This window comes from Hippoglossus stenolepis, chromosome 16 (assembly GCF_022539355.2).
Source record: "Hippoglossus stenolepis isolate QCI-W04-F060 chromosome 16, HSTE1.2, whole genome shotgun sequence".
Taxonomy (NCBI): Eukaryota; Metazoa; Chordata; class Actinopteri; order Pleuronectiformes; family Pleuronectidae; genus Hippoglossus; species Hippoglossus stenolepis.
Genome location: NC_061498.1, coordinates 10,658,635 through 10,672,202, shown reverse-complemented (window position 1 = coordinate 10,672,202; position 13,568 = coordinate 10,658,635). Strand labels below are relative to the sequence as shown.

Here is a 13,568-nt window from a genome sequence, read left to right as displayed (position 1 = left end):
TATATTTAATAAAATAAAAAGGAATCCACAAATACACCATGTAATGCTGTAATCATATTGGCCTACATTGCAGTGTTGTGTTTATATGTCTCTCCTCTCTCACTTTCTCATTTGGATATTAGAAATGTCCGTGGCTGATGACGAAGGACTCACGTGTCACTGAGAGTAAACATTTCTGTGATTGAGAAACTCCCAAAAAAGAGGCGAGGATAATTTGGATAAAACAAGAGCATGTTAGAATTGTAATTGTCATAAGTGTAGCTTATTACCTCCACCAAGGAGGTTATGTTTTCATCTGTATTTTATTGTTTATTAGTTGGCAGGATTATGGATTACCACGAACCTTGGTATAAGGCGGCGGTTTATCAGGGGGCAGATCCAGGGACATTTTTTGACTCTCTTTAACTTTGCAGGACGTTGATTTATCAGATAATTATGTCTTAATCTTGATTTAAAATTAGACTATATTTATGGGCTTAGTATCAACGAGTGCTTGCCATTTTGTGCAGATCAAAATCTGGATCTAGAGGATTTTAATGGGGTTTAATTGGCATGTTGGCTTTAATAAGTAGGGCTAGCAATTCATATGTAGGGCTTGTTTTAACATAAGGGAACTGTTGGGCCTTGGCAGACACATGCATTCTTTTAAGTGCAATTCTAATTGTCAATGGGATGCAAGTGAAAGTTTAAAAATAGCCTCACATCCTAATGAAATAAACCCTCTGAAAAGCAAAATGTCTGAAAGCTGTCATGGATCTCACTCTGTCTGCAAACACTCAATACTTGTGACCATTTGTTTGACCATGTGTATTCCACGTCGATCAGCTGACCTCGGCCAGCGACCGGTCATTAGAACCTTTTGCAATGGAAATGAGGGGGAAGCAGCTGAGTCACAGCCCGAGGCCGTGCACGCTCACCCTGAGCTCGAGGAAAAGGAATGTGTGAACGGCTGATAGGTATCAAAGGGCAAAGGTCACCCTCCTTCAGTACCTGGAGAGAAGGACCATTCACGTTTGTCCTTCACAGACAAACTGCAGTTCATCAGCACAATGCTATTTTTTGAAAAACTCTGGTAATTCATAATATTTGGGTGCGATATGAACCGAGTGTCCATCACACACACTCAAAAGGAATTTTTTTCTCCCTCTGGCAATGTTCCCAGTCGGATCTGTCCCACCAGCTGATGGGAGAGCAGGATTCTTTATGGTGAGAATTTGACTGCAGTGGCCTTTTGTCCAGGCTCAAGCTGCGTTTTGTCAATCCCAAAAGTATCAGTTCTACCACTCTCTTCTAAACTGACTCACACTTTTACTCTCTGTCCAACCATGTTGATGAAATCTGGTAGAGGTATTGGGCAATGGACTGCAAACACTGCACTAAGCTACTAAGCTACTCATCTGCGTTTACAGCACATGCACCTCGTCTGTGTTCAGATCTGTTCCTCCGGACCCGATCATGAAAGTTTAAGATGCACAAACAAGTAAAGATAAACTTCTTTACTGACCATTCAAGAGATACAATTCAAAACAAACAAACAAAATCGCACCTTTCCTTAATAACTTGTGGATAAATTCCCTTAAAGTCATGTAAAGTTCACGTTGGCTCATTATTTCCTCATCCTGCTGCTGTAGCAACCTCAAATCCTACCTTTGTTTTTTTTGTTTTTTTATCTTCAGCAGGTTTGACAGCTCTTTTCAGGAGAACATCAGAGGAGGATCTTTGTGCAGTGTGTCTGCGCCTCTGCTCTGTCTCTCCATATTTGATGTTCTTGACTCTTTTTAAAAGTCAGTCGAGGCGTTCTGGACAGTCGGGTAATTCTCAAGCTGTCGGACCATTTGTCCTCATTTCACCATCTGCTGCTCAGAGGGTCAGATGCTGAGGGTGAACGGAAAATTGAAACCCCCGTAAAACATTCACATGTTGGAGTTTTGGCAGCAGATTACAGATTGTGATACCAGTCTGTTGTTGTGTATGTTATTTCATTACGATTGTTGCTGTGGTGTCGGATGATCGAGGAGAAGTTGTGAGAGTTGTCATCAGTTTCACATGCGACGAGTACATAATCGTCTTTGTTTTTCTAATTCCAAATCAGAGACGGTGTTAAAATAATGTCAGGTGCCACTGCAGAGCCTATAAATCATGTAAGTGACAGAGGACATGTGCCCTTTAACCTTTTCGCAATGTCACTCAACAAGTTTGTGTCTTTGTTGTGTGTGCAAGATGCCATTTAATTTGTACGGGGATGGCAAACGTCTAGACGGGCCTGATTTGTTGAAACCGGTACGCACAAACTTCAGTGCATTGTCTTGCAGAGGATAATAAAGGAGAGCTTTGAGGATTCTCACGATATAATATTACATTTCTTGACTGTCCGGACCCGGCTGCATATACTAACCAGCATGTGACGCTGCTGTGCATCTGTGCAAAATAATAAACCAGTTGCCTCTTACATGTTGACAAAAGTCTTTGTCTTAAAAAATTTGAACAACGTCCCATTTCCGTCATAACAGGTTTGGTCCTGATTTCAGAGTCGCCAGTCAAGCTGCGTCAGATCTGCTCTGAGATCTGCCCTGATGCACTCCAGCAAGCGCAGTCAGAATTAGGACACGTTCAGTACGAGTCAGGCGCCATGAGGAGATACCGAACCAAAAGATAAAAATGCAACAGATTTTCTTGATGAGAAGCCGCGTCCGTCTGTCTCTGCAGCATGTGTGAGTGTGTGTGAAGAGAAGATTGGCTCCCTGCAGTGCATTGGCAGTAGGTGAATGGTGACGATAGATTTGCGCACACAAAGAATTACCATTACAACATAGAGCTATTTAAAATAATATGACTAATTTACCCTCTTTGATTCCGAGATGTCTGTTGGGGAATATTCTCTCTTAAAACATTTAAATCAGATTTTCTGAATTAACTGAAATGTGATTTGCATAATGGTAAATCAACCACAGATATTGTTTTGGGGGCCTTTTTCCATCTTTCATTGTTTTCGTTTCTGATGAAGCCAATTAAATACGCTTCAACACCAACTATCAGTTGTGTCGACTTAAAATTTTCTTTTTTCTTTAAAGCCCTCCAGTCTGATCCCTCTGGTTCTCCTCTCTTTGCCTTGCTTAAGATCGATGTTTTCCAGGCTGAAATAAGGAGATTACCCAGGCACACTCTTCTGCCCTCCCCCAGCTTTTCAGCATGCGTGCACCAGATCAGGTTCTTCTTCAAATTCTCCCCTGCAAACCGTGCTCTTATGCATCCTAAATCAGGTCTCTGTTGTGGCTTAGAGAATCGGGTTATTTCTGCACTGTAGGATCAAGTTTCACCTATAATACCTTTGCCTACCAGACTATGCAAATAGGTCTACTTAGAACTGTCTGTCTGTGCTAAACAGTTGTCTCAGGGGTCAGAAACTCAAAGCTTTGCTAATCCTCTCTTATGTCGAATTTGAATTAAAAAAAATCACACCTTTTTTTTTCCAAATCTGTATTATAGTAATCTAAAATATTCAGATGAAGAAAAGCCTTTAAAAAATAGAGTGTTTTATTTTAGAGAGCCACCATGAATAGGTCCATAATGTTTCCTTAATAATGTATACAGGTATGTTCACATTGGTAATTAGACAGATGATATTTCTGGACCTTGTGGACCAAACGTCTACGTCGTATACACTAAGGGGTCCGACTGCAGCACAGCAGTATAGTAGAGGAACCAGTGTAGTAAAGAACCAGTATATTCAAAGGTGCGGTAGAAAACATCATAACATCTGTATATGCGTGCACTGAGAGCATAAAACACATTTCTAGTCATCGTTTCAATGCCATGTCACACTGTAAATAGATATCACAACACAACCCTCTGTGATACGTTTGCACAGACAATACCTGTGTCTTGTTGATGTCCGTCCTTTAATAAAGCTGTTTTTTTTAAATAAACATAGATACACAGTCCCGCTGGCGCATAGACTGTATATAAAAACGGATGAAAATGTCCCAAAGCCAAAACATCCGATACGCACGCCGCCATCTTCCACATTTGAAGCCATATCACAGCAGCGATTGGGGGATGGAGCCGCGGCACAAGAGGTCCTGTCGATACACGCTCTCGGCCAATCGTGAGTCAGTTTCCGCTGTCAGTCATGATGTCTTACCCCCAATTTTATATGATTGAACAACTAATTAAAACAAAACTTGTGAAAAATTTGTACTTGGAAAAACAATGGTGTGATAAGACTTACCTAAAATGATACAAACTATCTGCGAGTAAACTTTATTTCACGTGTATTGTGAGGTTTTAGTTCGGTCCATGTCCCATCCACTAACATAGAGGAGGCAGGAGTCATGACCTATACTGCAGCCAGCCACCAGGGGCCGATCGACACGGTTCGGCTTCACTTTTAGGGAGCAGTCGCGTCGTCCATCTTTATATACAGTCTATGAGCTGGCCTTTTGTTTAGCCTGATCAACAAATTGAGATAAATACAAATGAGATTTTCCTATTCAGGTTTTTTCCGCAATTTCACATAGTGTTGTAACGGAAAATTTAAATAATAATTTATCTTATATTGAGTGCTGTAGAGATCTACTCAGTCAATTCATCACATTTTCTACTGCTGTTCCTTATGTCTTAGGAACCTGATCAAAGTGAGTTATTCTTGCACTTCTATTAATAGCACTATGTTTGCTGTGATTGTGATCAGAAGAGGGAGATTTGTGCTTTTGGTCCAGTGTTATATTCTGTGTGTAATCACAAAGGCAAACCAATGCATGTTAATAAAGTCGTCTAAGTTTGTATATCTACTGACACCAGCACACAATTGACATATTCCCCAGACTACTATAAAAGGTGCCACAATGCTTTAATGTGATTCATAACATTGTCACTAGTGATGTTCTGGAAATGTCTGAAGCTGATTGATATAAATATCTTGTAAACAATATAATACAAGTACATACAGTAAACACATAATGCAGTTCCAACTAGGATGGCACTCAGTAGAGAGCTCGTACCTCCGCAGAGGCCGACGTCAAACAACATACACCAGACTTCAGGGCAACAATTTCAAAGTCCTAGTCAATGATCCAAATCTGCCCCAAAATGTAATGTTCTTTTTTTCAGACCACGTCACATCACTCCACCAAGTTTGGTGCTAATCAGTTTCTTGCATAATCTTGCTGACAGGTAAACGGACACGTGTGAAAACCCCCTTGGTGGAGATAACGATGATTAGGCAGAGTGAGAAACTCAGAGGCAGCCAACAGCCACACTGACCACTCCTGCCTCCCGTCAAGTCCGAGTCCATTTCTCACTTTACGTTTGTCCTCTTCTCAAACATCACAGTTTTCCATCAGAGGTGGATTTCCCATTGTTCAGTCTCAGCAAGCCAAGTGGTCCATAAACTATGGTTCTAAGGGGGTGTTTTTTTTCCATAAAGCTCTCATGTTAAACAATGATACAGCATTTTTAAAACAAGGATTTGTTTTTTTCAGAACCTCAGGTTCTTTTTATCCCTTGTTCGTCTTGTTGAACCGTCAAATAAATTTACTCAAGCGACGCATATAAACTTTCAAATGATTGTCTTTTCATGAAATATATATTACATGGACAAACCAACCATACGCGCGACACACAGTCATACACACACACTCTTTACAGAGAAGAAAGCGCTATTCAAGATGCCTGCAATGCTTAATATTGAGCAACAACTCCGTCAATAAGAGAGAGCTGAGAAAAAATAAAACCAAAGGATCAAAAAGAAAGAGTGAAATACAAATAAACCAACAACAACAAAATCAAAGACTCGTCCTCAGGGTCCTGTTGTTATTGGAAGGAGAGCTGTGTGTCAAACAAAAGAGGAGAAGCCCGCGGTAGGTGCCTGAGCGGCACAGCCCAGACTGCTGGGGGGCCTGTAGAGGGTGCTGTGCTGGCTGGGGGGCTCGGAGGACAGCAGGGAGGGGGTGGGAGTCCGGCTTCCCTTAGGCCTGAACAGAGTGCCCTGGCCCTGGCACTGCGGCTGCGGGGACGGGGCGCTCTGGGGGACGAGAGGGGGCAGAGGGGGCAGAGGGGGCACGGGCGGGGGGTGCTGCCGCGGCTCCTGTTCCACCAGGGGCTCGGGCTGAGAGTAGCCGTACGCCGGTGGACGAGAGACGCCCTTCTGCTGCCGCCGCCACGAGTTGTAGTAGGTGGGGTCGCTGATGTAGTGGTTGACGAAGGAGTGCGTCTTCTGTCGGCTCTGATCCATCTCATACTCGCTGTCGCTGCCCTGTGAGTCGGCGTGGAAACAGAGTTAGAAATCACCGCAGTGACCAAATACAGTGGAATACAACAGCAGACATTTAGGATTCTGACTACAGAGAATAATGGCGGCTACATTTACACATTCACAAATCAAGGCTGATTCTACTGCAACACTGGCTACATCCACACTCGGTATGTGTTAGTGTAGCATTTTAACTTTAAATAAGAGATAATCTCTGTCCGTACTTAACAAACCTAAATATATATATCGCACGATTCTCAGTGGGAATGTATACAATCTGTATTCACTCCGAGGTCAAACGACTCTGCAGTAGAAACAGGTTTCTATCGGCTTTATCGATTTCTTTCTTTACTTGCATTGTCCGAGGTGCAACACCGGCGAAACAGCAAGGTTAGAGAGCTGCTCTGGTTCGGACACATTTGTGACGTTGAACATAACTGAACAGAGAGAAAAAAAGGGAGTCAAACTGCATTTTTTGGTGGGTGCACCATCAAATAAATAACCAGCGTAGACCTGCTAGTTTTGGTAAAAGACGCACAAGCAACACTGTTCATTTAGACCTGGTAGTGGAGTCGAATGAGAGAGCCCGCATCATTGTTTCCAAATGTCTCCATTTCTGCCCGTTCGTCTAAAACGCAGCTGCCTTTTCAAACTAAAACGGAGCAAGCGGCGTCTCCGAAGTTTTCAAACTAGTGTGCACACCAAGTGTTAACGTAGCAAAAGTGATTTTAGACGTTTCAAAGCTAAAACATACAAGTGTGGATTAAAGCTACTGAGTCACAGCAGGGAATATCTACAGAGAGACAACTGGAAATCTATGAATCCACGTGCGATCCTATGGGGCAGATAATCTCGAGGATCTCACCCATTGCTCTGTGGAGCACAGATCTGATAAGTGTAGACAAGAGCGTCCTAGAATTTGACAGAGATAACGTTTGCAGGATTAATGAGTTTTTTTGACGTCATACTAAACACTCCTCAGTCTTATAATGTAGTAATGTTTGTGTGGGTGGCTCTTGCACATTGTACAGGCTGAGAAACACAAACAGTTAAACAACAAGCAAGAGAGCAAACTACTCACAGAGAAAACATCACACACTTGGTGCATTTGTGTGCCTGACAAGTGCCTGCCTATCCATGGCTCTATTGAGACGCTGCAGCCTAACAGATGCTGAAGCTCCATTTATTTGCACAAGTGGCAGGTAAACAGTGGGAGGCAATACAGAGGAAAAGAATAACACTCGTCTGTGTCTCCCGGGAGAGCCGTGTTTGTTCAAAGGGGAGCGAACAATGTTTCGACTGTGCAGGTACCAGATAAATTGGCCAGGGAGACCCGGAGCGAGTGTGGGAATACAGATGTTCAGAATCTGCTGCAATCCGATTCTCTGTCTTTGGCATCCATCATCATCTTCTTCCTCATCACTTCTACACTCCCTTTCCCTTCATTGGACCTCCCTGTTTTCCGCAGACACAAAAACCACCGAGCTCTTGAGATGATCACATGATGAGCTGAGACTCAGCAGGCCAGATTAACAGGGCATTTCCTGTTTGAGGAGAATTAATTAGTTGTGAAGATATTCCAAATGAGACGTGAGAAGTGGCTCAATAGTTTTTTTCCCACGAGAGCAGACAGTATTAGAATTCAGTTGCCGGAAATGTCAGCCATGACTGGCCTGTGCTCACACAGGATATTTAATTTGAGGCGATCCACTCGAGGCAGATTGTTGACTGTCATTAATTTCTTCTGCTTCTTAATTAGACAGCTATCTAGTTTATGCATCTAGCAAAGCAGTGATTATGACAAAAAAAACAGTGGAAGTTATCGAGATGATAGACGGTGACTGTGGCACGAGGGAAAACACTGGGATAAGTTTTCTGAATTTTACTTTTTCTAATTCATATCTTTGCCGATTCCAGACACAAAGACGACACTGGCTGCGAGGCAGGGCCACTGCTCACCTGGGAGTCCGATATCTCGGAGGGTTTCTCAGTCAGGCTGCTGCTCTCTGCAGGAATCAGGTCATTATACTTAGTGCTGACATCCTCGTCTGAGTAGTGCAGACTTCCAGGGCTGGGTCTTGGTGGAGAACTGTACAGATGAAGAAAAGGGAGATAGAGAAAGAGGGTTGATGAAAGACTGAACGCCAAAGGCAGAAAATAAGGGAAAGAGGGACAGAGGTTATATCATGCTTCATTTCATCATCATCTGCATCTTTTGCTTTGGGAATCTCCCTCATCTTGATATATACAATAGCCCTGTCATTCCTGTGACTGACACCTTTCACATGACTAACTGAAGTCTGCAAGTAGAGCACATACCTCCACCAAGGCCCAACAGTCCCCTTAAATTCAATCAAACTGCACAAATCTCTCTGCAGTATCAGTGAAAATGACCACACACAAAAAAAAGTGATAAAAAAGATTACTGGATCCGCCCCCTCATCGGGATCTGCACCAAGAATGATTCCTCATCCTTCCACCAAATTTCTGTGGTAATCTGTCCAGCAGTTGTTTTCGTAACCTTGCTTAAAAACCAACAAAACAACCAACAAACAAACGGAAAAGGGCGCAAACATACCCTCCTTGGTGCAGGTACAATTGAAGAGTGCTGATTACTTACTTCAACATGCACATATACATCCCTGGCAGCCACTAACAGAACACTTAGGGAAGAGATTACATGTGGTTTTACTCTTTTGCTATTTCCCTGACCCTGATCTTTAACAAATGTCTGCTGGGAGCATCAGCAGCAGGGGGACTTTAACCGTCATGAGATGCTCAAACAGAATTCAGTTTAAACATGAGTATCTCCATGAAAGGATTCTTTGTGGTGATTAGAGCTGAAAGACCGTACATGCCGTGTCGGTTGTAGATTTACACATCCTGCAGAAAGGCTCTGTAACAAAGCATGGCCCTGAGCTCAAAGTATTAGGAAGTTCTTTTAGGAGTGCAGGTCAAGTAAATAGACCCGTAGCTGCTTTTGGCTCCAGTCATTAAGTCCGTAAAAGTGAAGCAGCAAGAAACATCTGTGCAGGCAATTATTTTCCTTTTTGTGCAGTGATGACTGCTGCTGTGTTCAAGCTCTGCTTGGATTGCATGGGATGGTCAGACCGGACCACTATCTTCACATCACCGAGCTACATCAGTGGGCTCAGTACGTAACTCGGGCTAAACGCACTCGGGCAAGACTTTGCTCCGCTGGCTTTAGAGAAAAAAATGGCCGAAAGAATTACATAAACTAGGAATGGCATGAAAGTAAATGTTTAAATGATTCGAAATGGAAAACATTGTACGTGGGGGCAAAAGAGACAAGCATAAAACTCTGTGATGTCAAGTTAAATACCGGAGCATAAAGCAGACAACCCTGACGACCTCTCAAGGGAAAATAAAAAAAAGAATATATATATATACTGAGATGTGTGCAGGAGCTAAGTCGCTGGAAATGACAAGATCAGGGAGCTCAGAAGACACAACATGGCAAAGGCTATGAAGGGATTGAGACACAACAAAGGGACATCTCCTCTGGGTTGAAGGGGATGACGTGCGGAGGCGAAAAAAAAAAATATATATATATTGACTCAGAATTCAGACAAGGTTGTTTCAGACATTAGAAGAATACGGGGCCACATGTGCACAGAGGAGTGATGGATGCTCCTACCTCCTATCACACCTACACCCAAAATGCTGGCCGGGAGCTTTGAATTATTTAGGAGCGCTGTATGTTTCCCTTTGCCTTATCTGACTAATTCATCCTTCTTTCCCTCACCCTTTCAAATAATCCCGCAGGGAGCCCTCCCTCTCTCCCTCCTCCGTCCACAGATCATTAGTGAAGAGCACAGAACCAGAGAGGAGCCCTTCAAAGAGAGGGAGGATCTCAAGGCCTTTTTGATCCCCTTCTTTGGCCTCCACGGTCAAGTAAAAATCAGCAGAGACTCCCCCGCCCTCACTGCCCACCCCTCGATTCAACAATAATATGCACACTAAAGCGAAAATCATGTTGTATTTTGCAATGACAAGAAGCAGACTTTGAACCCCCCCGACCCCACAAAGCAACCACATGACCATCCGCCCGTGCAGTCGCCCAATGTGTGACCCATGCCTCTGCGTGGAACATTCCTTTTGCTTCTCATGCTGCAGCGTTTGCGAAATTCCTCTTATCTAACGTGTAAGCAAACATGACCAAAGAGCCAGTTTGCCAAAGTCCGGCTGGTGGGCTGTCGGACGCGTTCTCACACTGACGGCGCTTGAGAGAGAAACTCTGGGCTCGGGGCCAATGTGAAAATGGCCGGCTCTGACCCATAAGCACCCCTTTTCTCCGAAGCGGTGACGGACGGACAAAGGGCCCATGCAGAAGCTCATGAATGCTAATCAGCTGGTATTGTGCTGCCCCCTTATATAAATTGTTGCTTCACACAAACACTGAATATCAACAAGGGAGCGGAAGGACGCTGAAATCAGCAGCTGGATTCCTCCAGGCACAGTTTGTTCTCTCAAGAATGACAGACTATTGTGAGGGAAGGGGGGGGACACAAAACACTACATTATTAATTCCTGTCAGTATCATAAGTAACACACTCAGCTGGAAGAGGGAACTCATACAAAACGTGGTTAACAATATTATTTATGAAGTGGAATATTTTCCCCTGCAGGAAATGAATGCAATGGTCAGCTGACCGCCGCGGATGACTGATGGCACTGACCGTGTGTAGATGCCGTTCTTGCGGCAAAATGAGTTTTTCATGGAGAGGCGTCTGTTGTTGAGCTCCAGGGACGGGAAGCGTCCCTCGTCCAGGCGCACCATTTCTCCGTGGGTCAGGGGCAGCGCTGTGCAGTTGGAGTGGTTGCCTGGACAGGGGTAGGAGGACGACACTGTAATGGTCGTGGAATAAAATAAGTGATTTGTGATCTTCAGTCTTGAGCATAGTTACACAATAAAGCTTCAGGCGTGAACATGCGCATGGGTACTTTTTGTCAAACCAGCGGAATAGCTGTACACATGGATTTTAGAAGAAGAGGAAGCAGAAGAGGAAGAAGAAGAGGAATAAGAGGAAGACTGAACATTTTACCTGAACATTTAACCCACCCATGAACACACACACACACACACACACACACACCCTGCCTTGCTGAAGGGAACTGTCACAACCATGTTCATTATTCACTTCATCCTCAATTTACACGTCACAACAACATCAAATGCTGCTTTCTCTGACTTCATCGGTAGATCAACATCATCATCATCACTGTCCGGTCCCACACCTCTCGGAAAAACAACCAGCCGCCAGCGGGTCAGTCCATCTTCACGGCTGGGAAAAGTGGGGAGGGGCTGAGAGGGGCTAAGAGACCCTCTTTGTATCCCCACACAAACACAGTCCTTGTCTGGACCGGTCCTGCCAAGCCCCATTCACTGACCCTGGTAACCCTGGCACCACGCTAAAGACTGACTGAGCCAAAGAGCGGCTAGTAGGAGATTTAGGAAGGCTTGACCTGACCCTTCACTCTTTCACCCAAGTCTCCCTCCTTCCTCTCATACCACCATGTCCGTCTATTCTGAGCAGTTCCAGACCAATTCCCAAAAAGTGCCCTACACTCTAATTAGTTGTCAACTGACCACGAACTATACATCCACTAATGTTGATTAACTCCCCCTGTCCTCCTTTTTTGGGGGGATTGAAGACAAAACCCTGATAAAGAGTTTCTATCTACAGAAATGTCACCTGGGATAATTCGAAGTCATGAAAATCGGCTTCTTGATTCAGTGGTGTGAAAGCCACTGGTGCTGTATTTATATAATTACTCTCAGCCTGACTAATGACCTGAGCGTTAAACCGCTGCCAAGCCATTAATCCCAGTATTGATCCTCACTGCAGTTAAACATGAACAATAATGTTTATTCATCTGCCTATTTCAGCTGGTAACCTTTTACTCTCATCTCTTGCCCGTCAGCTCAAACTATGTTCGGGAATACAGGTCATTTGTCTAATTGTGTGAACCTTCACACTTCCATCTTAGAAAATAGACCTCGGATGTGCAATCATTAAAGTGCAATTCTCAGCAGCGCTGTCTGAGAGGAAGACGGAATCCAGTCGATAGCTTAAGCTGCAGAAACACAGAGAAAGAGAAACGGTGGCGCTGAGTTGAGCAGTCAGCTGGGTCTCCTACCTGAATCTGCCTTTTTGGTGTATTTTTTACTCTGGCCTCGGATGATGAGGATGAAAACAAGGAGCAGGATGAAGATGAGGCCAACCAGAGCAATCACGACCAGGAACCACCACTCCTCATAGAACGGAGAAACTTTCTGGGCTGAAAACACAACAAGTAACACAAGTTAATACATAAATAAAACATTATTTTGTATAATTAGCACAGTTTTGGATTAATTCTAATTATAGTACAACTAACCTGATATGGAAGGGGAAGGAGCGCTGGGAGATCCATATCCGTAGTCATTGACCGCTATCACTCGAAAGTCGTAGGTGACCCCTTCTCTTAGCATGTCCAGGTTAAGTGTGTAGGATGTCACTTCTTTAGGAATGTCTTTGATAAGGATATCCCACAATCCTTCATCTAAAGAGGATAAAACATGTCAGCACATCAACAATCACTGTAATGTTCACGGAGGAAGGACTAAGAAGTCCGGAGCTGCTGTGGCTCACCAGAGGGTCTGGCTTCAATGACGTATCTCGTGATGGGTGCACGACCTTGATCGCCACTCGTCCAGTGCAGCGTGAGGGCGGTGCCGTAACGAGAAATAAAGGGTTCTCCAGGAGGGCCTGGGGCTCCTTGGGACGATGAAAAAAAAAACAAGGTTAGTGTCATTCTGTCAAGGAGCCACTTAAAAGAAATAAGATAATCTACATGAACATTAGAAAAGAGCACCTTCTCCCGGCCCGGTGGTGATGTTGGCCTCCACCTCGGGGCCGTAAGTGAGCGTTTTAGCTCGGATGCGAAAGTTGTAGGTGACGCCATCGGCCAGGTCTTTGATCTTCATCCACAAGGGGGTGCTGCCCTTCACATCTACTGTCACTATCTTACTGACACCTGGAGTGCGAGGAGAGGAGTCTGTACAGGAAACACTAAGACTCTAGATGCTGCTTTCTACAAGCGAAAAAAAGCCAAGCTTTGCTCAGACACACAAAGGCACGCACAACAACTTCACAGTGACTAACAGTTATAAGACCAGACACTGTCAGAGACACACACACACGCACACACACACACATATATAACAGAAATGCATATTTAACAGAAAAAGGTGTATTATGCAAGCGGCTTCTCAGATATCCAGACAGGAAGCGACACTTGAGCGCTTTTTAGA

The 13,568-nt window shown here is 44.0% G+C and overlaps 1 protein-coding gene across 5 annotated transcripts in view; it reads right to left on the bottom strand.

Annotated features, from left to right (window-relative positions):
- Positions 1-4,832: 4,832 nt before the first annotated feature.
- sdk2a (sidekick cell adhesion molecule 2a) overlaps positions 4,833-13,568 on the bottom strand; it is an 84,700-nt gene continuing 75,964 nt past the window's right edge. For 2 of the 5 annotated variants that reach the window (XM_035181317.2, XM_047343958.1), the window contains 7 exons: positions 13,130-13,312; positions 12,907-13,032; positions 12,653-12,817; positions 12,413-12,553; positions 10,951-11,119; positions 8,210-8,339; positions 4,833-6,253 (listed from right to left, as the gene is read on the bottom strand). In XM_035181317.2, coding sequence (XP_035037208.1) covers positions 5,834-6,253; positions 8,210-8,339; positions 10,951-11,119; positions 12,413-12,553; positions 12,653-12,817; positions 12,907-13,032; positions 13,130-13,312 — 1,334 coding nt within the window. In that variant the 3' untranslated portion in view covers positions 4,833-5,833. The remainder of the gene's footprint in view (positions 6,254-8,209; positions 8,340-10,950; positions 11,120-12,412; positions 12,554-12,652; positions 12,818-12,906; positions 13,033-13,129; positions 13,313-13,568) is intronic. The other 3 variants (XM_047343956.1, XM_047343957.1, XM_047343955.1) reach the window with 3 other exon arrangements.